This window comes from Microcaecilia unicolor, chromosome 4, assembly GCF_901765095.1.
Source record: "Microcaecilia unicolor chromosome 4, aMicUni1.1, whole genome shotgun sequence".
Classification (NCBI taxonomy): domain Eukaryota; kingdom Metazoa; phylum Chordata; class Amphibia; order Gymnophiona; family Siphonopidae; genus Microcaecilia; species Microcaecilia unicolor.
The window spans coordinates 7,372,152-7,397,822 of record NC_044034.1 but is presented as its reverse complement, the minus strand read 5'-3'; the positions used below and the strand labels follow the sequence as shown (position 1 = coordinate 7,397,822).

At 45.0% G+C, this 25,671-nt stretch overlaps 1 protein-coding gene across 2 annotated transcripts in view; it reads left to right on the top strand.

Annotated features, from left to right (window-relative positions):
* Window positions 1-6,773: 6,773 nt before the first annotated feature.
* LOC115468270 (ecto-ADP-ribosyltransferase 5-like) overlaps window positions 6,774-25,671 on the top strand; it is a 59,531-nt gene continuing 40,633 nt past the window's right edge. Inside the window, exons 1-2 of one of the 2 annotated variants that reach the window (XM_030199852.1) lie at window positions 6,774-6,829; window positions 14,784-14,873. In XM_030199852.1, the coding sequence (XP_030055712.1) occupies window positions 14,805-14,873 (69 nt within the window). In that variant the 5' untranslated portion in view covers window positions 6,774-6,829; window positions 14,784-14,804. Of the gene's footprint in view, window positions 6,830-14,783; window positions 14,874-25,671 lie in introns of those variants that run through there. The other variant, XR_003941839.1, reaches the window with a different exon arrangement.

The following is a 25,671-nucleotide window of genomic DNA, read 5'->3' as shown; positions in this document are numbered from 1 at the left end:
TGATAGCGGGGATGGGGCGACTTCCCTATGAAGAAAGACTAAGGAGGCTAGGGCTTTTCAGCTTGGAGAAGAGACGGCTGAGGGGAGACATGATAGAGGTATATAAAATAATGAGTGGAGTGGAACAGGTGGATGTGAAGCGTCTGTTCACGCTTTCCAAAAATACTAGGACTAGGGGGCATGCGATGAAACTACAGTGTAGTAAATTTAAAACAAATCGGAGAAAATGTTTCTTCACCCAACGCGTAATTAAACTCTGGAATTCATTGCCAGAGAACGTGGTGAAGGCGGTTAGCTTAGCAGAGTTTAAAAAGGGGTTAGACGATTTCCTAAAGAACAAGTCTATAAACTGCTACTAAATGGACTGGAAAAATCCACAATTCCAGGAATAACATGTATAGAATGTTTGTACATTTGGGAAGCTCGCCAGGTGCCCTTGGCCTGGATTGGCCGCTGTCGTGGACAGGATGCTGGGCTCGATGGACCCTTGGTCTTTTCCCAGTGTGGCATTACTTATGTACTTATGCAGTTATGTAATGTCTGTACACAGGGCTTTGTGGGAGACTGCTGGGCTGTCTCTCTAGAGGAGTATCTATACTGTCTGTATATCAGGCTATTGAAGAGACTGCTGGGCTGTCTGCTGTGTCTCCTGCCTCTCAGATCCTATCCCTAATTGCAGTATCAGAGAGCCGGGGTCTAGGAGCAGAGTGTAAAGTCTGAGCCAGGATGTCAGAAATTGTGCCAGAGTCAGGGAGCCAAAAGGCCAATTTTGCATGGAATCCTCTGGGCATGTCAGGATTTGCACATTTTCCTGCCTTCAGTAAAATACCTGCAGGGCTGCAGGAGACGTACAGGGGACAGCACTATAAGCTCATGCCTCCAGCTATGTGTCACTGATGTGCATGAAACGTGCTTTTAATTGGTGGTTTTAGATGTGAGTATAATGGCCTCTGTTCTCTAAAATAGTGCTGAAGTGCTATAGGGTGTAAATTTCATGGTTGTGTAAATGTGGGAGGAGCCTGGGTGGTCATGGGCTTGGCACCAAGTGATGCTTGTAACTTAGGGAATAGTACCAGGTACACGGGTCACTTGCTGCTCTTCGGCCCAGCCAAGTTCATTTGCCATTGACGCCGGCCTCATTTCTGGCGAACCAATGCGGGTTTGCGCTAGTATTGTATAATGACTTAGCTGCACCTACCTGCCGTTGTAGGACTGGTACTAAGTGTTGAAACTGGGAAGCCACATTGTAGAATTACTTCCTTAATTCCCTGACTGCGCAGAGAGAAAGTTCACCCAGTTCACGTTTATGTTTATTAGACTCTTCATATACTGCCTTTCTGGGACATAAACCAAAGCGGTTTACATGTCACCTACAGGACTCCTCTGTCCCTACTGCTACTTCAATTATGTAAGTTCTGATTTTACTAACACACGCAATAGATCAGACAGCACTGTGGTACATGAGCTCAGTTTCTTAATAAACATAAGAACATAAGAGTAGCCATATTGGGTCAGAACAATGGTCCATATAGCCCACTGTCCTGTTTCCAATAGGGGCCAATCCAGGTCACAAGTACCTTGCAGAACCCCAAAGAACAGTAAGATTCTGGAATCCTAATGAGTGACAAGATTCCATGCAGAATCCCAAAGAGTAGCAACATTCCATGTAGAACCCCAAAGAATAGCAAGATTCTGGATTCCTAAATAGTAACAAGATTCCATGCAGAATCTCAAAGAGTAGCAACATTCCATGTAGAACCCCAAAGAATAGCAAGATTCTGGAATCCTAAAGAGTGACAAGGTTCCATGCAGAATCCCAAAGAGTAGCCATATTCCATGTAGAACCCCAAAGAATAGCAAGATTCTGGAATCCTAAAGAGTGACAAGATTCCATGCAGAAACTCAAAGAGTAGCAACATTCCACGTAGAACCCCAAAGAATAGCAACATTCTGGAATTCTAAAGGGTGACAAGATTCCATGCAGAAACTAACTAACTAACTAACTAGCATTTCTAAAGCGCTACTAGGGTTACGCAGCGCTGTACAATTTAGACATAGAAGTACGGTCCCTGCTCAAAGAGCTTACAATCTAAAAGACAAGAGAACAATCTAAAGACAAGTGAACAATCTAGAGGACGAGTGAACAGTTAATCTGATAGAGTGGATAGATAGGGGCATTCTGTCTATCTAGAGCGGTTAGGCGCCGAAGGCAGCATAGAAGAGGTGAGTTTTAAGCAGAGATTTGAAGATGGGTAGGGAGGGGGCATGGCGTATGGGTAAAGGAAGATTGTTCCAGGCATAGGGTGAAGCAAGGCAGAATGAGCGGAGCCTGGAGTTGGCAGTGGTGGAGAAGGGTACTGAGAGAAGGGCTTTGTCCTGTGAGCGGAGGTTACGGGCGGGAACATAGGGGGAGATGAGGGTGGAGAGGTAGTGAGGAGCCGCAGACTGAGTGCACTTGTAGGTAAGGAGGAGGAGCTTGAATTGTATGCGATATCTGATTGGAAGCCAATGAAGTGATTTGAGGAGAGGGGTGATATGAGTATATCGGTTTTGGCGGAATATAAGACGTGCAGCAGCGTACTGAACTGATTGAAGGGGGAATAGATGGCTGAGTGGGAGGCCGGTGAGGAGTAAGTTGCAGTAATCAAGGCGAGAGGTAATGAGAGCGTGGACGAGAGTTCTGGTGGTGTGCTCAGAGAGGAAAGGGCGAATTTTGCTGATGTTGAAGAGGAAGAAGCGACAGGTCTTGGCAGTCTGTTGGATATGCGCAGAGAAGGAGAGGGAGGAGTCAAAGATGACTCCGAGGTTGCGGGCAGATGGGACGGGGAGGATGAGGGTGTTATCAACAGAGATAGAGAGTGGAGGAAGAGGAGAAGTGGGTTTGGGAGGAAAGACGAGGAGCTCGGTCTTGGACATGTTCAGCTTCAGGTGGCGGTTGGACATCCATGCCGCGATGTCGGATAAACAGGCCGATACCTTGGCCTGGGTCACCGCGGTGATGTCAGGTGTGGAGAGGTATAGCTGAGTGTCATCGGCATAAAGATGATACTGGAAACCATGAGACGAGATCAGCGAGCCCAGGGAAGAGGTGTAGATTGAGAAGAGAAGGGGTCCAAGGACAGATCCCTGGGGAACTCCAACACATAGTGGGATGGGAGTGGAGGAAGATCCATGGGAGTGTACCCTGAAAGTGCGGTGGGAGAGATAAGAGGAGAACCAGGAGAGGACAGGGCCTTGGAATCCAAAAGAGGATAACGTGGCAAGAAGTAAATCATGGTTGACAGTGTCAAACGCGGCGGAAAGATCGAGGAGGATGAGGATGGAGTAATGACCTCTGGATTTGGCCAGGAGCAGGTCATTGCAAACTTTAGAGAGTGCTGTTTCTGTCGAGTGCAGAGGGCGAAAACCGGATTGAAGTGGATCGAGGATGTCATGAGAGGAGAGAAAATCAAGGCAGCGGCTGTGAACGGCGCGCTCAAGTAATTTGGAAAGGAAGGGTAAAAGAGAGATGGGGCGGTAGTTAGAGGGGCAGGTAGGGTCAAGTGAAGGTTTTTTTAGGAGAGGTGTGACAACAGCGTGTTTGAAGGTGTCAGGGACAGTTGCCGTGGAGAGAGAGAGGTTGAGGATGCGACAGATGGCGGGGGTGACAGTATGGGAGATAGTGTTGAGTAAGTTGGTGGGGATGGGATCAGAGGAACAGGTGGTGCATTTCGAGGAGGAAAGAAGGCGGGAAGTTTCATCCTCGGTGATCTCAGGAAAGGAGGAGAAGGAGACCTGGGTAGGTTGGTTGAGGGAGAGGGTTAAAGGGTGAAGGGGAGGTGGAGAGTATCAACATTCCATGTAGAACCCCAAAGAATAGCAAGATTCTGGAATCCTAAAGAGTGACAAGATTCCATGCAGAATCTCAAAGAGTAGCAACATTCCATGTAGAACCACAAAGAATAGCAACATTATGGAATTCTAAAGAGTGACAAGATTCCATGCAGAATATGAAAGAGTAGCAACATTCCACGTAGAACCCCAAAGAATAGCAACATTCTGGAATTCTAAAGGGTGACAAGATTCCATGCAGAATCTCTGAGTAACAACATTCCATGTAGAACCCCAAAGAATAGCAACATTATGGAATTCTAAAGAGTGACAAGATTCCATGCAGAATATGAAAGAGTAGCAACATTCCACGTAGAACCCCAAAGAATAGCAACATTCTGGAATTCTAAAGAGTGACAAGATTCCATGCAGAATCTCTGAGTAACAACATTCCATGTAGAACCCCAAAGAATAGCAACATTCTGGAATCCTAAAGAGTGACAAGATTCCATGCAGAATCCCAAAGAGTAGCAACATTCCATGTAGAACCCCAAAGAATAGCAAGATTCTGGATTCCTAAAGAGTAACAAGATTCCATGCAGAATCTCAAAGAGTAGCAACATTCCATGTAGAACCCCAGAGAATAGCAAGATTCTGGAATCCTAAAGAGTGACAAGGTTCCATGCAGAATCCCAAAGAGTAGCCATATTCCATGTAGAACCCCAAAGAATAGCAAGATTCTGGAATCCTAAAGAGTGACAAGATTCCATGCAGAAACTCAAAGAGTAGCAACATTCCACGTAGAACCCCAAAGAATAGCAACATTCTGGAATTCTAAAGGGTGACAAGATTCCATGCAGAATCTCAAAGAGTATCAACATTCCATGTAGAACCCCAAAGAATAGCAAGATTCTGGAATCCTAAAGAGTGACAAGATTCCATGCAGAATCTCAAAGAGTAGCAACATTCCATGTAGAACCACAAAGAATAGCAACATTATGGAATTCTAAAGAGTGACAAGATTCCATGCAGAATATGAAAGAGTAGCAACATTCCACGTAGAACCCCAAAGAATAGCAACATTCTGGAATTCTAAAGGGTGACAAGATTCCATGCAGAATCTCTGAGTAACAACATTCCATGTAGAACCCCAAAGAATAGCAACATTATGGAATTCTAAAGAGTGACAAGATTCCATGCAGAATATGAAAGAGTAGCAACATTCCACGTAGAACCCCAAAGAATAGCAACATTCTGGAATTCTAAAGAGTGACAAGATTCCATGCAGAATCTCTGAGTAACAACATTCCATGTAGAACCCCAAAGAATAGCAACATTCTGGAATCCTAAAGAGTGGCAAGATTCCATGCAGAATTTCAAAGAGTAGCAACATTCCACTTAGAATCCCAAAGAATAGCAACATTCTGGAATCCTAAAGAGTAATAAGATTCCATGCAGAATCCCAAAGAGTAGCAACATTCCATGTAGAACCCCAAAGAATAGCAAGATTCTGGAATTCTAAAGGGTGACAAGATTCCATGCAGAATCTCAAAGAGTAGCAACATTCCACGTAGAACCCCAAAGAATAGCAAGATTCTGGAATCCTAAAGAGTGACAAGATTCCATGCAGAAACCCAAATAGAAGCAACATTCCACTTAGAACCCCAAAGAATAGCAACATTCTGGAATCCTAAAGAGTAATAAGATGCTATGCAGAATCTCAAAGAGTAGCAACATTCCATGTAGAACTTCAAAGAATAGCAAGATTCTGGAATCCTAAAGAGTGACAAGATTCCATGCAGAAACCCAAATAGTAGCAACATTCCATGTAGAACCCCAAAGAATAGCAAGATTCTGGAATTCTAAAGGGTGACAAGATTCCATGCAGAATCTGAAAGAGTAGCAACATTCCATGTAGAACCCCAAAGAATAGCAACATTCTGGAATTCTAAAGGGTGACAAGATTCCATGCAGAATCTCAAAGAGTAGCAACATTCCACGTAGAACCCCAAATAATAGCAAGATTCTGGAATCCTAAAGAGTGACAAGATTCCATGCAGAATCTCAAAGAGTAGCAACATTCCACGTAGAACCCCAAAGAATAGCAACATTCTGGAATTCTAAAGGGTGACAAGATTCCATGCAGAATCTCTGTGTAACAACATTCCATGTAGAACCCCAAAGAATAGCAAGATTCTGGAATCCTAAAGAGTGGCAAGATTCCATGCAGAATTTCAAAGAGTAGCAACATTCCACTTAGAATCCCAAAGACTAGCAACATTCTGGAATCCTAAAGAGAAATAAGATGCCATGCAGAATCTCAAAGAGTAGCAACATTCCATGTAGAACTTCAAAGAATAGCAAGTTTCTGGAATCCTAAAGAGTGACAAGATTCCATGCAGAATCCCAAAGAGTAGCAACAATCCATGTAGAATCCCAAAGAATAGCAAGATTCTGGAATCCTAAAGTGTGACAAGATTCCGTGCAGAATCTCAGAGTAGCAACATTCTATGCTAGCAATTCCAGGGCAAGTAGTGGCTTCCCTCTGGTCTATCTCAATAGCAGTCTATGGACTTTTCCTCCAGGAACTTGTCCAAAGCTTTTTAAAACCCAAATACACTAATTGCTGTTACCACATACTCTGGCAAAGAGTTCCAGAGGTTAACTATTTGTTGAGTGAAAAAATATTTCCTTCTACTTGTTTTAAAAGTATTTACATGTAACGTACTTGAGTGTCCCCTAACAAGTAAAAAAAAATCAATTCACTGGTAACAATAGTGGCAATCACTATAGCAGAGACACAGGCAAACCATTTACAAAGGTCCCAGTCTTTTTCCATGAAAATGACCTTCAGACCAGAACATGAGAATTCTTTCTATGCAACTTGTCTCCAAACGTGTATCACTTTGTAACAACAGATTTTAAACAGTTTCACACTTTCAATCTTAGTGAATCTCACTGCGGAGACTCAGAAGTGAAGCTGATCCAGGGCTGAAATATTCCCAGGAGTCTGAACGCTGTAAGTCATTTGATCCCATTTATCTTTTTCAGCTTCTGGATGTTACATACAGGTTTGGAAGTTGATCTAATTTTTAAAAAATTACATACCTTGGTTTTCAATTACATTTACAAATGATCCTGTTTGGGGTTGAAATATATATGATATATATTTACAACAGAAAGATGTTGCTTCTAATTGGGTTTCTGTCAGGTACTTGTGACCTGAATTGGCCACTGTTGGAAGCAGGATACTGGGCTGGATGGACCATTTGTCTGACCCAGTAATGCTGCTCTTATGTTCAAAATTCATATCATTTTAATAGTACTTGCTTTTTCCTCTTGCTTCCAGTGTAAAGACTTGATAATGCTTCTGATAAGCTGCCTTTCTGTATACGAGGCTATCCTGCTCCCAGTTTACATAGATTATATACAGGCTCCTTCTCTGACCCTAGCGGGCTCACAATCTAAGTTCTATACCTGGGACAATGGAGGACAGTGTGTGAATGAGAAATTATGTGCTTTTTTTGCAATGTGAAAGGGAAAGGGGATGGGATTTGATATACAGCCTTTCTGTGGTTACAACCAAAGAGGTTTATATATCACATAAAGGTACTTTCTCTGTCCCGAGTGGGCTTATAATCTAACGTAGGGGTGGGCAACCCTTGTCCTTTCTAACCCCTATTCACTTGTACAGTACCCTTGTATGTTTTATCTTTCCCACCTTATTAATCCCCTTATCCCTTATTTGTCCTGTTTGTCTGTCCTGATTACATCGTAAGCTCTATCAAGCAGGGGCTGTCTCTTACATGTTCAAGTTTACGGCGCTGTGTACGTCTAGTAGCGCTATAGAAATGATAAGTAGTAGTAGCAGTAGCAGCAATCTTCCAGGGCCATGACCCAGTTGGGTTTTCATGATTTCCCCAATGAATATGCATAAGTTATATGTGTATGTACATATATCTCATGTATATTGATTGGGGAAATCTTGAAAACCCAACTGAGTTGCAGCCTCATTGACCAAGGTTGCCCACCCCCTTTTTTGTACCTGGGGTAATGGAGGGTTAAGTGACTTGCCCAGATTCACAAGGAGCTGCAGTGGGAATTGAACCTAATTCCCCGGTTCCTCAGGCCATTGCACTAACCGTTAGGCTTCATGAAATCTTTGGAACATGTGCCATGTCTTTGAGACGTGATTTGTGTTTCCAAAATAATACAAAGAACAGGAGAGGACTGTTGAATGTTAGCTTGGCGTTGCTCCAGCCCTTAGCTCTTCTCTGAGCCTCTTTGAATGTTTTATAGAGCAGAAGGATTTCAAGTTTTAGAAAAACGGTGTACTGAAGGTGACTTATATCAGATCCTCACATATGAAAAGAGCTCTTTTGGTTAATTACTACAACTAAGTGCTCTTACAACAAACAGCTCATAAGAGCAGCCTAGAGGGTCACCTACTTTTGAAGGAAACGATATTACAGAGTATAATGGAGGTGAAATCATTAGAACCCTCATCCTACCTTATGAGACGTGGTTTATTTTCAGAATTTAGGGTATTCAAGATTTTAGGGGTTGTTAGACCAATAATTGTGAAAGGCTGTAATTGACTTTAATCTGAAGTTATAGTGTTTAGTGCATGTAGTTTAGGAAAACATTTTGTCAGCTCAATAACGATTTGCATGTTTGGGAAAAACAATTTTTTGTTAGATCTGAAACTTATGTTTCACTCCCATTATTATCTGTGTTTTGTGTTTCATACAGTACAGAAGATATGAGAGAAGCGTTCACATATTCTAAAGTTCTAAGTCATACAGAGGAAAAACTTTAGAACAAGATGTTCTGATATGAGAATCTAGTGGCATCCACCCAGAACAATTACAAGATGAACACGGGCCTGGTTCTGCCATCATTGTCCCCATTCTTTCTTTGGTGACCCAGCTGCAAGCAGCTGTTGCATGAGTTTATTAATATTCCCTGGGAATGTGTTTCTTACAGAATACCCGCCTGCAGCTGGACCCCCAGAAAAAAATGTTTTCTTTTTCCTTTGATTACATAGGCTCTGAAATGATGCAGAAAAAACTATACCAGTGGCTTTCAACAGGGCCGCCGAGAGACTGGGCCGGGCCCGTGGGAAAGGGCAGCCCCCGGGGCCCTGCCCCCACCACTCCCGAGGTCGCTGCTGCCGCTGCTCCCCCCTCTGTCTGCCACTGGGCGAGGCCCCCTGCATTGAAATCACAGCGCCTCTCAACTCCGTGTGAAAGTGCTGCAGGCAGCAGATTGCCTCCCTTCGGCTCTCCTTGTGTTCCGCCCTCGCGGAAGTTACGTCAGACGAGGGCGGGACACAGGGACAGAAGGAGGCCTGAAGGGAGGCGATCTGCTGCCCTGCTGCCTGCAGCGCTTTCACACGGAGGTGAGAGGTGCCCAGTGGCAGATGGTCGACGATGGAGGGTGGGTGGGACTGCATCGTCGGGCCCCCCTTGGAGGCCTGGGCCCGAGGAATTTTGTCCCCCCTGCCCCCCTCTCAGTGGCTATGGCTTTCAACCCAGAGACCGCCTGGCTGGTCGGGTTTTCAGGATACCCACAATGAATTTGCATGAGAGAGAGATTTGCCTGCAATGGAGGAAGTGCAAGCTAATGCATCTTCAGCATGTTCATTGTGGATATCTTGAAAACCCAACTGGCCAGGTGGTCCCTGAGGACGGGGTTGAAAACCCCTCCATTATGCTACCTTTAGAATCTCACAATGTTTTCAGCTTGTCTCTGAGACCAGTTCAACAGTCCCATGTACAGTAAGTGTAAGGAATGGGTCACACCAGGATGCACAGGGCTTACAGCAGGGAAGTAGCCATGGGTGGGCCTCGACCCACCCAGCAGTGGTCCATCCTTGACAATGCTGGCATGGAGAGTAGGCTCCCACTGCTGCCTTGAATCTGTCTCCACGTCCACCTTCACTTCAAAGGGTCACTGGCAGTGTGTAAGAATTGCTACTGTTGCTGCCGGCTGACCCAAAAGCCTTTCCTCTGCCATGACCCTCCCTTAACTCTGGTGCAAATTCCTGTTTCCTGCCAGGGAGGAATGTATCAGAGGTGAGGCTTCCAGGACAGCCAGCAACAGTGGTAGTGATTCTTACATGCTACCGGCAATCCCTTGAAAGATGCTACACCGGGGGGAGGATAGAGGGAAAATTGTTGGGCATAGAGTGGAGGGGGAGGGAAAGATGCTGGAAGAAAAGGCAGAAGAAAGGGATAATTATTGGACATGGGGTGGAGGAATAATTGTTGCACATGAGGGGAGAGGGAGGGAGAGATGCTGCACAGGGGAGAGAGGGATGAGAGAGAGGGAGAAATGTTGGCTATGGTGTTGGTGGTGGAGAGGAGGGAGAGATGCTGCAGGGGAAGGAAATAGATGTTAGACCTGGGATGAAAGGGAGAGAGGGTGGACAATGGGAGAAAGGGAAGAGGAAAAAGAGAAGAGGTAATGGACATGAGGGTGGAGGGGAGTAGAGGAGAAGGCAGGGGAGGGGAGGAGAGATACTGCACAGGAGGGGGAGAAGGAGGAAGATGTTGGATTCAGGGACAGAAGGGAGTGAGGAAGAGATGCTGGACTATGGGTGGGAGGGAAGAGAGAAGGAGAAATGCTGGACTATGGGGGAGGGGGCAGGAGGGAAGAGAGGATGGCTGGGAAGATGCTGGGGGAGGGGGTTGAATTTATCTAGGAATCTTCACGATATTGACCCTTCATCTCTATCCTCCCATGTTTCAAACCTCCTCTCTACTGTGGCACCATCCACGTCTGTCAACGAGGCTGTTTCTTCTTACAACAATACTCTATCCTCTGCCTTAGACACTCTTGCACCTTTGATGACCCGCCCTGTAAGGCGTACAAAACCCCAACCTTGGCTGACTTCTAATATCTGCTACCTACGTTCCTGTACCCGCTCCGCCGAACGCCTCTGGCGGAAATCTCGGGCCCTTGCTGATTTCTTACACTTTAAGTTCATGCTGACCTCCTTCCAATCTGCTCTTTTACGTGCCAAACAGGATTATTATATCCAACTGACCAACTCTCTTGGCTCTAATCCTCGACTTCTCTTCACCACATTGAACTCTCTCCTCAAAGTGCCCCCTCCCCCAACTCCCCCTTCATTATCTCCTCAGACCCTTGCTGAATTCTTTCACTACAAGGTTCAAAAGATAAACCTTGCTTTCTCTACCTCACCAGCAATCCCTCCACTAGTCCGTTCCCCTCTCTCTCCTTCCGCTCATTCCCTTTCCTCCTTTCCTGAAGTTACTATTGAGGAAACTACACTTCTCCTTTCTTCCTCAAAATGTACCACCTGTTCCTCTGATCCCATTCCCACCCACCTTCTTAATGCGATCTCTCCTGCTCTTATTCCTTTTATCTGTCACATTCTCAACCTCTCACTTTCCACTGCGACTGTCCCTGCTGCCTTTAAACATGCTGTGGTCATACCTCTCCTTAAGAAGCCTTCACTTGACCCTACTTGTCCCTCTAATTACTGACCCATCTCCCTCCTTCCTTTTCTCTCCAAATTACTTGAGCGTGCTGTTCACCGCCGCTGCCTTGATTTTCTCTCCTCACATGCTATTCTTGACCCACTACAATCTGGTTTTCGCCCTCTCCACTCAACCGAAACTGCACTTACTAAAGTCTCCAATGACCTATTACTGGCTAAATCCAGAGGTCAATATTCCATCCTCATTCTTCTTGATCTTTCCGCTGCTTTTGACACTGTCGATCACAGCATACTTCTCAATACCCTGTCCTCACTTGGATTCCAGGGCTCTGTCCTTTCCTGGTTCTCTTCCTACCTCTCCCTCCGCACCTTTAGTGTTCACTCTGGTGGATCCTCTTCTACTTCTATTCCTCTGCCTGTCGGCGTACCTCAGGGTTCTGTTCTTGGTCCCCTCCTCTTTTCTATCTACACTTCTTCCCTTGGTTCATTAATCTCATCCCATGGCTTTTCCTACCATCTCTATGCTGATGACTCCCAAATCTACCTTTCTACCCCTGATATCTCACCTTGCATCCAAACCAAAGTTTCAGCGTGCTTGTCTGACATTGCTGCCTGGATGTCTCAACGCCACCTGAAATTAAATATGATCAAAACTGAGCTTCTCATTTCCCCCCCAAACCCACCTCCCCGCTCCCCCTGTTTTCTATTTCTGTTGATGGCACTCTCATTCTCCCTGTCTCCTCAGCTCGAAACCTTGGGGTCATCTTTGACTCTTCTCTCTCCTTCTCTGCTCATATCCAGCAGACCGCCAAGACCTGTCGTATCTTTCTTTACAACATCCGTAAAATCCGCCCCTTTCTTTCCGAGCACTCTACCAAAACCCTCATCCACACCCTTGTCACCTCTCGTTTAGACTACTGCAATCTGCTTCTTGCTGGCCTCCCACTTAGTCACCTCTCCCCTCTCCAGTCGGTTCAAAACTCTGCTGCCCGTCTCATCTTCCGCCAGGGTCGCTTTACTCATTCTACCCCTCTCCTCAAGACCCTTCACTGGCTCCCTATCCGTTTTCGCATCCTGTTCAAACTTCTTCTACTAACCTATAAATGTATTCACTCTGCTGCTCCCCAGTATCTCTCCACACTCGTCCTTCCCTACACCCCTTCCCGTGCACTCCGCTCCATGGATAAATCCTTCTTATCTGTTCCCTTCTCCACTACTGCCAACTCCAGACTTCGCGCCTTCTGTCTCGCTGCACCCTACGCCTGGAATAAACTTCCTGAGCCCCTACGTCTTGCCCCATCCTTGGCCACCTTTAAATCTAGACTGAAAGCCCACCTCTTTAACATTGCTTTTGACTCGTAACCACTTGTAACCACTCGCCTCCACCTACCCTCCTCTCTTCCTTCCCGTTCACATTAATTGATTTGATTACTTCATTTATTTTTTGTCTATTAGATTGTAAGCTCTTTGAGCAGGGACTGTCTTTCTTCTATGTTTGTGCAGCACTGCGTATGCCTTGTAGCGCTATAGAAATGCTAAATAGTAGTAGTAGTAGTCTCTTGTAACCAGAGCTAATAGTGTGATGTCATAATGCCTCAGTCTACCAATAAGAGCCAACCTCATCAGTGATGTCACAATGGCTTGATTGTCCTATACTTGGCTCACTTTTATTACATAGCTCTTTGAGCAGGGACTGTCTTTCTTCTATGTTTGTGCAGCGCTGAGTATGCCTTGTAGCGCTATAGAAATGCTAAATAGTAGTAGTAGTAGTAGAGAGGGAGCTGTCAGGCTATGAGGGTGAGGAGGGCAGAAAGAGAGAGCACATGCTGGGCTAGAAGGGTGGAGGGAGGGAGACACTGGGAAAGGTGGAACCATGTGGGAGAGGCCTGGGGGGGGAGGTGGCAAGGAAACGAGAGGAGGATAGTGATTACAGGGGGTAGAAATATGGTAATGGAGAGTAAATTGAAGATGGAAGGGAATAGAAAGCTGAAGAAGGAGTGAGATGGGGAATGGGAGAGGTAGGGGTGAAAGAAGGAGATGGAAATCTGAGGTATCTGAAAAGTAAAAAGAAGGAAGAGGTTAGAAGGAGGGTAAAATTTGAGTGGACAGAGGCAGAAAAGAAAAAAAAAGGGAGGACAGAGCTAAAATGTAAAGATCAGTATGTCAGAGTCAAGTGTAGTGGGGGAATGGAATGAGAGACAGACAGGAAAGTGGAAAAGGGAAACTGTAACCAACATGATGGAAAAATTAAATGTCCAGATAACAAAGGTAGAAAAGGCATTTGAAAAAAAAATTATTCACTGAAATATGTTAGCTTGGGAAATGCACATAGTGGATATAATTTTATTGTGTTCAGTAAAAAAGGAAATACATTTCTGTTTTTATTTCTCCACTATTGCAATACATGCTGAGGTTCCAAGTTCAATTTTTGTCTACATATTTTTATTTCTAATGTGTGGTCCCTTGTTTTGTATTTGGTGAGGTCTATCAGTGTGATTGTAATGGTAGGTGGGTGATTGGAGGGGAGCCAGGGAGGAGAGGTTATTGGTGGGGGGGGGGGGGGTGGAGCCATCTTTATTTTCTGCCCAGGGCCGAATTATGTCTAACACCAGCCCTGACCCTTGCTGTAGCAGATGGGGAGCCCCAAGCCCCAAAAGCTGAGGACCTCCTCTGAAAGCAGCCAAAACTCTCTTCTATGAAACTGAGCAGACGGCAGCAGGCATCCTTGTGCCACCGACAACTAACATAGTAGCGTGGAGGGACATAATCGAACAGGGCTGGCCATCTATATGGCCGGCGCCGTAAAGAGCTGTCACCAACCATCTTATCGAAAAAGATGGCCGGCCATCTTTCGTTTTGATACTTCAGTTGGGGCTGGCCAAATGTCAGAGATGGCCGGGTTTGAGATGGCCGGCATCGGTTTTTGCCGATAATGGAAACCGAGGCCGGCCATCTCAAACCCGGCCAAATCCAAGGCATTTGGTCAAGGGAGGGGCCAGCATTCATAGTGCACTGGTCTCTCTCACATGCCAGGACAACAACCGGGCACCCTAGGGGGCACTGCAGTGGACTTCATTAATTGCTCCCAGGTACATAGCTCCCTTCCCTTGGGTGCTGAGCCCACCAAATCCCCCCCCAAACCCACTGCAATAAGAAAAATGTCTGGTGATATTCCTGGTTGTTCCTTCCTCTTGGCCACCCCCACTATTAAGAACAGAGGCAGAGGCCTAACTTTCTCTCTGCCTTTGATCCACTTCTATTGATGATTGAATAAAGAGACCTGACGGCACCTTTTCCTATGAGATCCTCCACTGTTTGGTTTGCTCTGTCTGATACCCATGGAGGGAAGTTCTTCTGTTTTTTCGCTGTTACTAATGTGCAAAACACAGAACAGAGGCGAAAGATTAACTTTCTCTCTCCCTTTGATCCACTTGCTGTAATTGGACAGAGATGTGATCTGTTTTTGATTCCCTGTAATGATCCCTCTGTCACTGTTTCTTTTCAGGAGTCTCACAATACTCTGAGGATGGTGACGGTGTCGATATCAATCATTTCCAGTTCTCTGTATGTTCTAACTCTGCTTGGAATCCCTCAGGTAATTTCAGTATTGATTGTAGAATTCTAATAGTCATATCGATCCAGTGGAAATGCAGTCTCTAATTACGTTGTGATATGTTTGAAGGAATAAAGTGCATTCATACATTTTACCTGTGAATTCGCCCAGGGTTTCAGAAAGAAAGTCTTTTGAAATTCCACCTTATTCCACAATGCAAATATTTTTTATCCAGGAACGCTGCAGTCACTTCCGGGGTGGAGAGAGAAACAGCGCATGTAAAGTGGATTATTAAGCGTTCGCATGTAGCTTCTGATTGAACAATTACCCACAAAATGGCCATTTCGTATGGTGGTTTACTTTGGATTGTCCTAAGCTAAAACTGAGTCAGAGTTTTAGTGTGAAAATCCACAGTACAACCACCATTCTGAAGGGTTGTGCGGTTGACGTGCAGTGTTCTGCCCCTCAAGTTTGCGTGTGCATGTTTACATTGCGTTTGAATTGCACTGATATAACATAATTGCATAACATAACATAATAGATGATGGCAGAAAAAGACCTGCACGGTCCATCCAGTCTGCCCAACAAGATAAACTCATATGTGCTACTTTTTGTGTATACCTTACCTTGATTTATATCTGCCATTTTCAGGGCACAGACCATAGAAGTCTTGCCCAGCACTAGCCCCGCCTCCCCCCACCGGCTCTGTCACCCAATATCGGCTAAGCTTCTGAGGATCCATTCCTTAGAATAAATGGAACAGGATATGGCTGAAAGCACAAGAAGTGCACGAGCACTTGTTATGTGTGTTGTCAATAGAAATCAAACAAAATAAAACATGGAAAAGAAAATAAGATGATACCTTTTTTATTGGACATAACTTAATACATTTCTTGATTAGCTTTCGAAGGTTGCTCTTCTTCCTCAGATCGGAAATAAGCAAATGTGTTAGCAGATAGTATATATGAGAGAAACATCAAAGCATTACTTTGACAGTCTGACAGAGTGGGAGGGTGGGGGTATGCATGGGGACATCAAAGCATTTCATTGATATTCTAACAGAATGGGTGTTGGTAGGTGAGAGGAGGGTAATAAACAGAGAAATACAGCTTTATGGTTTATAATGGGTTAGAAAACCCAGATCCTTATTAAGTCCTGTTTGTTGGGTGTTAAAATAGTCAATCATTCTTATTTCAAAGGTCTTACATTCCTGTATTGTTTTAAAATTACCTTTCAGTATTCTTACTGTGAAATCACTGGTGCAGTGTTCTGGTCTTGTAAAGTGTTGGCCCACAGGGGTGGGGGCTTGACTGGCACCGGCTATTTTCATGTGATGTCTGTGCAGATTGAATCTTGTCTTGAGCATCTGGCCTGTTTCTCCAATATAGCATCCTTCGTTACATTTTTTACACTGAATGATATATACCACATTGGAAGATGAGCAAGTGAAATAGTCCTTTATGTTGAATATTTTTCCTTTCCTCTCTGCTTATGTGTGTTGTGAAACTAGAGCCAGCAGGTAGAAAGCTGCTTGTGACCTGTTCCCTCCAGTTTCCTTGAGACCTTCCTGGCCTTAGCCCTGGGTGTAACCCTTTGCTCAACTCTAGAGACCTCAGTTCTAATGGAAAATTGTTCTAGCCTCTCTCTATCTTGGACTCAGAAGCAAGGAACTCTCCCTGTCCACCATGGAAATCACATCCTCTTCACCAGTCAGTTAATTCTACATCCACTCCTTCAGTCAATGGATCAACATCCAGCCACAGTCAGTTAGTGTAGCATCTGCTCCTTCATTCAACTGACTCAACATTCAGCCACATCCAGTCAGTAATTGTTCCACTGAAGTAGCTACAGAGAGGCTCATTACACTTGTATTGAAGCAGAACCAGTGCAACACTCTTGGTTATGGTAAGTTGTTTACTTGTTTGTAATAAATAGTTGGAAATTAAGAACATAAAATAGCATTACAAGACTGGGACAGACTGAAGTTCCATCAAATCCGGTATCTTGTTTCCAGCAGTAGCCAAGTACCTGACAATATCCCAAAAGAAAGAAACTGGATTTTATTTATTTATTTGTTGCATTTGTATCCCACACTTACTTTCCCACCTATTTGCAGGCTCAATGTGGCTTACATATTACCTTAAAGGCGTTCGCCAATTCCGGTATAAACAGTTTTCCCAAGTCCATCTTCAATAGTGGTTGAAGGACTTTTCTCATAGGAAATTATCCAAACCTTTTTAAAACCCTGCTAAGCTAACTGCTTTTACTACATTCTCATAAGAACATATGAGTAGCTATCTAGCTCAGGATCCTGTTTACAACAGTGGCCAGGCCAGGTCACAAGTACCTGGTAGAAACCCAGTGTTTGCTGTTCCTATTTACAACTTGCTCAGCAGTTGACAGTGATAATTTGCAATCTTGAAAATCTGTTTGCTTTTTATGTAAAGACAGCTGGTCTACTATGTGTACCCTTTCTATCAGGATTCCCTACCTTCCCTTTTTGGTGATATCTTTTAAAGATACCTTGTTCCGAACCATGCGCTTTTGAGCGACTGTCGGCCTTCACCTAATTTCTAGTTTAAAAGCTTCTCTATCTCCTTTTTAAACATTGATGCCAGCAGCCTGTTTTCTCCCTGGTTAAGGTGGAGCCATCTTTATGGAATAGGCTCCCCCTGTGCACATACAGAGGGTCTGGATGTGATTTTACTCACAGGGGAGACTAGAATTGGGACCTGCATAAGAGCAGTCAGCCAGCACATGTCTTTGAGAACTCAGATATAGACATGACCCAGCATTAATTCAGCGCATTAGAATGATTCGGCCGTTTCTTCTCCCAGCACCACTGAACGTACTTATTCATTTTTTCATTATATTATGCCTTGACTACTGTAATGCTCTATATATAGATCTTACCCAACGCGAGCATAAGTGACTACAACTCAACCAAAGCACTGCTATGAAACTCATTATGGTGTAGGACTACAGAAAGCAAATGTTAAGGGGGATGGATGATGGTAGACCAAGACCTGTTCATGGAGGACTGTGTTCGTGAGGAGCTCGCTAAACTAAAAGTAGACAGAGAGATGGGGCCTGATCGGATACACCCGAGGGTGCGCAAGGAACTCAGAGAGGTTCTGGTGGCTCCGCTGACGGACCTCTTCAATGCTTCCTTAGAGACTGGAGTGGGTGAATGTGGTTCCTTTGCACAAGAGTGGGAGTAAAGAGGAGGTTGGGAATTACAGGCCTGTTAGTCTGACCTCAGCAGTGAGTAAGCTAATGGAAACGCTACTAAAGCGAAGGATTGTGAGATGTCTCAAACTGAATGGAATGCAGGACCCAAGGCAGCATGGCTTCACTAGTGACTGACTTCTTTGACTGGGTGACCAAACAGATGGTCTCGGGAGGGGTGCTAGCTGTAGTATACTTAGATGTCAGCAAAGCCTTTGACATGGTTCTGCACAGGCGACTGATAAATAAATTGAGTACCCTCGGTATGGGATCTAAAGTAACTGATTGGTTTAAAAATTGGTTGAATGGAAGGAAACAGAGGGTAGTGGTAAATGGAGCTTGCTCTGAAGAAAGGGATGTCGTCAGTGGAGTTCCGCAGGGATCGGTCCTAGGGTTGGCTCTTTTTAACGTCTTTGTGAGCGATATTGCGGAAGGGCTGTCTGGTAAGGTTTGTCTCTTTGTGGATGATACCAAACTCTGCAACAGGGTGGACACCCTAGAGGGTATGGATGACATGAGGAAGGACCTAGCGAAGCTGGAGGAATGGACCAATATTTAGCAACTAAGATTTAATGCTAAAAAATGCAGGGTCATGCACTTGGGTCACAATATAGGGGGTGAAGTGCTTCAGTGTACGGAGGAAGAGCGGGATTTGGGGGTGATTGTGTCTGATGACCTTAAAGCTTCCAAACAGGTAGAAAAAGTGACAGTCAAAGCCAGAAGGATGCTTGGGTGCGTAAGGAGAGGGATGACCAGCAGGATAAAGGAGGTGATAGTGCTCTTGCATAAATCTCTGGTGAGGCCCCATTTAGAGTACTGCCTGCAGTTCTGGAGACTGCACCTATGGAAAGATATAAACAGGATGGAGTCAGTCCAGAGGGCAGTTATAAAATTAGTAAGCGGTCTTGAACACAAAAAATATAGGAGCAGGCTTATGAACCTCAACATGTATAGACTGGAAGAGAGGAAGGAGAGAGGTGATATGATAGAGATGTTCAAATATCTCAAGGACAGGAAGTGAGCCTTTTTGAAATGAAGGAAGGCTCTGGAATGAAGTTAATTGGAAATAGACTTAGGAGTAATCTAAGAAAGTATTATTTCATAGAAAGGGTGGTAGAAGCGTGGAATGGTCTTCTGGTGGAGCTTGTGGAGTTGAGGACTGTGTCAGAATTTAAGAAGGCATGGGATAAGCATGTGGGATCCAGTGGCGTAGCCAGACTGCCAATTTTGGGTGGGCCTGAACCCAAAGTGGGTGGGCACAAAATTTTCTCTCTACCCCCCCCCCCCCCCCCAGCAAAATGTAGTCACACTCAGATGCATTTGTCACACAGGGTAAAGTGCTGCTTTTCAGTGCATCCGATTTCAGACAATTTATTTAATAGCCTAATCCTTTTCAGTGAGCTTTCAGAGGCCAAAACCTCCTGCCTCAGGTCAGTATAATGCTGTTACGGTATCCTCTCCTGACCTAAGGAAGGAAGTATTGGTCTCTGAAACTTCATTAACACAGCTACCATATTACTTTATCCTAAATTAAAAATAAAATTATTTTCTTTACCTTTCTTGTATGGCCATTTACTTTTTCTCATTGTGTCGCTCCCAGTCTCTAGATTCTGCTTTCCTTCGTTTTCGCTTAACTCTTCTGCCAGGGTTTCCTGGCCATTTCTCATTTTTCTCTCCTTTTTCTTTGCTTTCTTCAATATTTTTCTGCCTCTCTCTCTCTCTGTGTTCAGATTTAATTCATTCTTACTATCCATTCTTTAATTTCCTTCATCTACTTATGGCTTTTCATCTTTTTCTCACCCTTGTTCTCCCCATGCCCCTTCCTCTTATTCTCCAATCTTTCACTACTCCCCCTTTCCATGCAGCAGCTCTCCTCTTTCTCTCCCCATCCTTCCAGTGTCTCCCCTCTCTCTCCCCATCCTTCCAATAGTCTCCCCTCTTTCTTTCTGCATCCTTCCATCGTGTCACCTCTTTCTCCCTACCCTTCCATCCAGCGTCTTCCCTCTTTCTCTCCCCATCCTTCCACCCATCTACCCTCTCTCCTGATCCTTCCATCTAATGTCTCTCTCTCCCCCCTTCTAACCAGTGTCTATCTCTCTACCCTTTTCTGTTCAGTGTCCCTTCTCTCTCCACATCCTTCCAGTCTCTCCCCTTTCTCTCTGCATCCTTTCATCCATCTCCCCTCTTTCTCTCCCCATCCTTCCATCCAGTGTCTCTCTCCCCATCCATCTGTTTTCCCTCTTTCTCTGCCATCCTTCCATCTGTTTTCCCTTTCTCTGCCATCCTTCCATCTGTTTTCCCTCTTTCTCTCCCCATCCTTCCGTCTGTTTTCCCTCTTTCTCTGCCATCCTTCCGTCTGTTTTCCCTCTTTCTCTCCCTATCCTTCCGTTTTCCCTCTTTCTCTGCCATCCTTCCCTCTGTTTTCCCTCTTTCTCTCCCCATCCTTCCGTCTGTTTTCCCTCTTTCTCTGCCATCCTTCCATCTGTTTTCCCTCTTTCTCTCCCTATCCTTCCGTTTTCCCTCTTTCTCTGCCATCCTTCCATCTGTTTTCCCTCTTTCTCTCCCCATCCTTCCGTTTTCCCTCTTTCTCTCCCCATCTTTCCGTTTTCTCTCTTTCTCTGCCATCCTTCCATCTGTTTTCCCTCTTTCGCTCCCCATCCTTCCTTTTTCCCTCTTTCTCTGCCATCCTTCCGTCTGTTTTCCCTCTTTCTCTCCCTATCCTTCCGTTTTCCCTCTTTCTCTGCCATCCTTCCCTCTGTTTTCCCTCTTTCTCTCCCCATCCTTCCGTCTGTTTTCCCTCTTTCTCTGCCATCCTTCCATCTGTTTTCCCTCTTTCTCTCCCTATCTTTCCGTTTTCTCTCTTTCTCTGCCATCCTTCCATCTGTTTTCCCTCTTTCGCTCCCCATCCTTCCTTTTTCCCTCTTTCTCTGCCATCCTTCCGTCTGTTTTCCCTCTTTCTCTCCCCATCCTTCCATTTTCCCTCTTTCTCTGCCATCCTTCCATCTGTTTTCCCTCTTTCTCTGCCATCCTTCCGTCTGTTTTCCCTCTTTCTCTCCCCATCCTTCCGTTTTGCCTCTTTCTCTGCCATCCTTCCCTCTGTTTTCCCTCTTTCTCTCCCCATCCTTCCATTTTCCCTCTTTCTCTGCCATCCTCCCATCTGTTTTCCCTCTTTCTCTCCCCATCCTTCCATTTTCCCTCTTTCTCTGCCATCCTTCCATCTGTTTTCCCTCTTTTTCTCCCCATCCTTCCGTTTTCCCTCTTTCTCCCCATCCTGCCATCCGTTTTCCCTCTCCCGATTCAGGCCCGCCAGCCCCAGCTCCCATTGCCGGCCACTGCTGCTTTTCCTGTTGACGCACTGTAGATTGGCGGAATAGCAATTCACTTAATAAACTTGAATATTCTGGTCTAAATTAGTCATTGACGGCCAGCGCTTAAAATAATGCTGATCACCACAAGCTGAATATTGGGGGAGGGGAATTTATTGTGGCATGGTGGGAATAGTAAGATGACAGGGTCAGCAGAAGTCAGTACTTGTGGGAGTGATGGATCGGAACAGAATGGGTATAAAATGGTAGGGTTAGCAAACTGATGGGGTTTTGGTAACATGGCCAAAACTGAGCTTCTCATCTTTCCACCTAAACCCACCTCTCCTCTCCCCCCTTTCTCTATTTCTGTGGGTAGCTCTCTCATTCTCCCTGTCTCATCAGCTCGTAACCTTGGGGTCATCTTCGACTCCTCTCTCTCCTTCTCTGCTCACATTCAGCAGATTGCCAAAACCTGTGGTTTCTTTCTCTATAACATCAGCAAAATCCATCCCTTCATCTCTGAGCACTCTACCAGAACCCTTATCCACACTCTTATCACCTCTCGCCTAGATTATTGCAACCTACTTCTCACCGGCCTCCCACTTAGCCATCTCTCTCCCCTTCAATCAGTCCAAAACTCTGCTGCGCGTCTCATCTTCCGCCAAAATCGATATGCTCCCATTAGCCCTCTCCTCAAGTCACTTCACTGGCTCCCTATCCATTTCCACATTCAATTTAAACTTCTCTTACTGACCTATAAGTGCACTCATTCTGCTGCTCCCCAGTACCTCTCCACTCTTCTCTCTCCATACGCCCCCCCCTCGGGTACTCCGCTCTGTAGATAAATCTCTCTTGACTGTCCCGTTCTCCTCTACTGCCAATTCCAGACTCCGTTCCTTTTATCTTACTGCACCTCACACCTGGAATCGACTTCCAGAGCCTGTACGTCTAGCCCCGTCTTTGGCCGTCTTCAAGTCCAGGCTAAAAGCCCACCTCTTTGACACTGCTTTTGACTCCTAACCACTACTCACTTGCCCCGTACCTCGTCTCCTTAATTCCCTTACCTCCTAATGTTTTGTCTGTTTACCTGTCTTATTTAGATTGTAAGCTCTTTGAGCAGGGACTGTCTTTTCGTGTATGGTGTACAGTGCTGCGTATGCCTTGTAGCGCTATAGAAGTGATAAGTAGTAGTAGTAGTAATGTAGAAGCCTGCCATTGCAGATGAGCAACGCGGCCGTGCAGGCTTCTGTTTATTTATTTATTTTGTAGCATTTGTATCCCACATTTTCCCCCCTATTTGCAGGCTCAATGTGGCTTACATTTGCCGTTATAGCGATTGCCATATCCGAACTTTAGATATGCACATACCTGGTAGAAGAATGCATTGTGTGCTTGCGTACTTGTTAACACGTGGTTTGCAATCAAATGCATATATATGTGGTAGAAGAATACATTGTGGTCTTGTGTAGGTGTCAGCGTTATGTAGTTGCTCAGGTGATGGTATTATGGTGAGAGTAATAGTGTTGGGCAGTGGTTATGTCGTTTCGGACTTATTCATTGTTGTTGTTGTTTAGAAGTTAGGATGATTGTTTGTTGTATGCTTTTTTGAATAGGTCCGTTTTCAGTAGTTTACGAAAGATGGTTAGATCTTGCATTGTCTTTATGGTCTTTGGGAGCGCGTTCCATAGCTGTGTGCAAATGTAGGAGAAGCTGGTTGCGTAGGTGGACTTATATTTTAATCCTTTGCAGTTGGGGTAGTGGAGGTTAAGGAATGTACGTGCTGACCTTTTAGCATTCCTAGCAGGTAGGTCTATGAGGTCTGACATGTAGGCCGGAGCTTCTCCGTGTATAATTTTATGGACCATGGTGCATACTTTGAACGCAATTCGTTCCTTTAGTGGAAGCCAGTGTAGTTTCTCTCTTAGCGGTTTGGCGTGTTCGTATTTTGCTTTCCCGAATATAAGTCTGGCTGCCGTATTTTGGGCTGTCTGAAGCTTCTTAATGACTTGTTCTTTACAACCCGCGTATATTGCGTTGCAGTAGTCTAGGTGACTTAACACCATTGACTGTACTAGGCTGCGGAATGTGTCTCTTGGGAAGTAGGGTTTGATTCTTTTAAGTTTCCACATGGCGTAGAACATTTTCTTTGTTGTATTTTTCACTTGGTCTTCTAGTGTGAGGTTTCGATCAATCGTTACTCCCAGGATTTTCAAGCTATCGGAGACCGTAAGAGTGTAGTCTGGGGTGTATATAGTGTTGTTTTGGTTTGAGTTGTATTGTGAGGATAGGATGAGACATTGTGTCTTTTCTGCGTTTAGTTTCAGTTGAAATGCATCCGCCCATGAATTCATTATTTGGAGGCTGTGTTGGATTTCTTTTGCAATTTCTGTTAGGTCATGCTTGAACGGGATGTATATCGTGACGTCGTCTGCATAGATATATGGATTGAGACCTTGGTTGGATAGCGATTTAGCTAGAGGTGTCATCATTAGATTGAATAAGGTTGGTGACAACGGCAGTGGCGTACCAAGGGGGGGGGGCGGTGGGGGCAGTCCGTCCCAGGTGCATGCCGCTGGGGGGTGCCGCGGCACGCGCGCCTGCTCCTCCGCGTTCGCTAAACTTCATTCGTTCGTTCGCTGCAGCTCCCTGTGCCCCGGAACAGGTTACTTCCTGCTTCGGGGCAGAGGGAGCTGCAGCGAATGAATGAAGTTTAGTGAACGCGGAGGAGCAGGCGCGTGCCGCGGCACCCCCCCCCAGCGGTGTGCACCCGGGGGGGTGTCGTTTCGCCGGAGGGGGGAGGGAAGGTGTCATCTAGCGGGGGGGGGTGGGGGGTGCATTGGCGCTCCACCCCGGGTGCCATCCAGGCCAGGAATGCCACTGGACAACGGTGATCCTTGTGGAACACCATATTCTGGTGTCCACGGTACTGACGTTTTTGATTTTGAGATCACTTGGTAGGTTCTAGCTTTTAGGAATCCTTGGAACTACTTTAGTACATTTCCTCCAATCCCGAAGTAGTCTAAGATGTTCGAGAGTATTTGGTGGCTAACCAATGCGCTGGACATGTTGAATTGGAGGAGTAGGACACTGTGTCCTGTTGCTATTAGTTGTTTGAATTTAGTTATGAGGGTGGTTATCACTGTTTCTGTACTATGGTTGGATCTGAATCCCGACTGTGATTCATGCAGTATTGTGAATTTGTCTAAGTAGTTGGTAAGTTGTTGTGTTACCATACTTTCCATTGTTTTGACAATCAGGGGGATGGATGCCACTGGTCGATAGTTGGACGTGTCATTTAGTTTTTTCTTTAGGTCTTTGGGTATTGGTGTGAGAAATATGTTTCCTTTGTCTTTGGGGAAGAGTCCGTGTTGTAGCATGTAGTTCAGGTATGTCGTAAGTTCTGTTATAAAGCGTTTGGGGGCGGACCTTACTAGATAACTGGGACAGGTGTCCAATTTGGAGTGGGTTTTGGAAAATTTGTTGATTGCTTGAGAAATAGTGTTTTCGGTTAGTAAATCGAAGCTGTTCCAAATTCGATCCGCTGGGTATTCACTGGGGGTTGGGTCTATGCAGTCCATAAATTTTTCGTGGTCAGTGGTGTTAAGTGGTAACGTGGACCGTAGTTTTATGATTTTCTCATTGAAGTACTTGGCAAGGTTGTCTGCCGTTGGGATGTCTGTGCTGGTTGTAGTAATTGGTGTAGTGTCTATTAGTTTATTTACGATTTGGTATAGCTTGTGTGTGTCTTTGTAGTTAGGCCCTATTTTGGTTCTATAGTATGCTCTTTTGGTTTGCCTTATTGCGTATTTGTATTTTCTTTGATGTTGTTTCCATTCATTAAGTGTCTGTTCGTCTTTCCTTTTCTTCCACATCCGTTCAAGTCTTCTGGCCTGTGTTTTTAGTTCTTCATTGAACCATGGTATTGAGTTTTTTCTTTGTGTAGTCTTTTGTTGAGTGGTGCAATTTTGTCTAGTGTGTTCTTGCATCTGTCGTCCCAGTTTTGAAGGAATTGATTAGAATCTGGCTGTGCTGTCCATCCATCACTGTAGATCTCTTGCCAGAATGTCACCGGGTCAATTTGGCCTCTTGTCATATATGTTGTGGGTTCTTGTTTGGGTTGTGTACCTTTTTTCTGCCATTTTAAGTTAAAGTTTAGTTTGTAGTGGTCTGACCATGGTATCTCTGTCCATATTGTGTCTGATATTGTGATATTTAAGTCTGAGGATAATTTGTATGTGATGAGATCAATTGTGTGTCCTTTTTCATTGGTGGCTTGCATGCTGGGCCATTTAAGATCCCATAGCTGG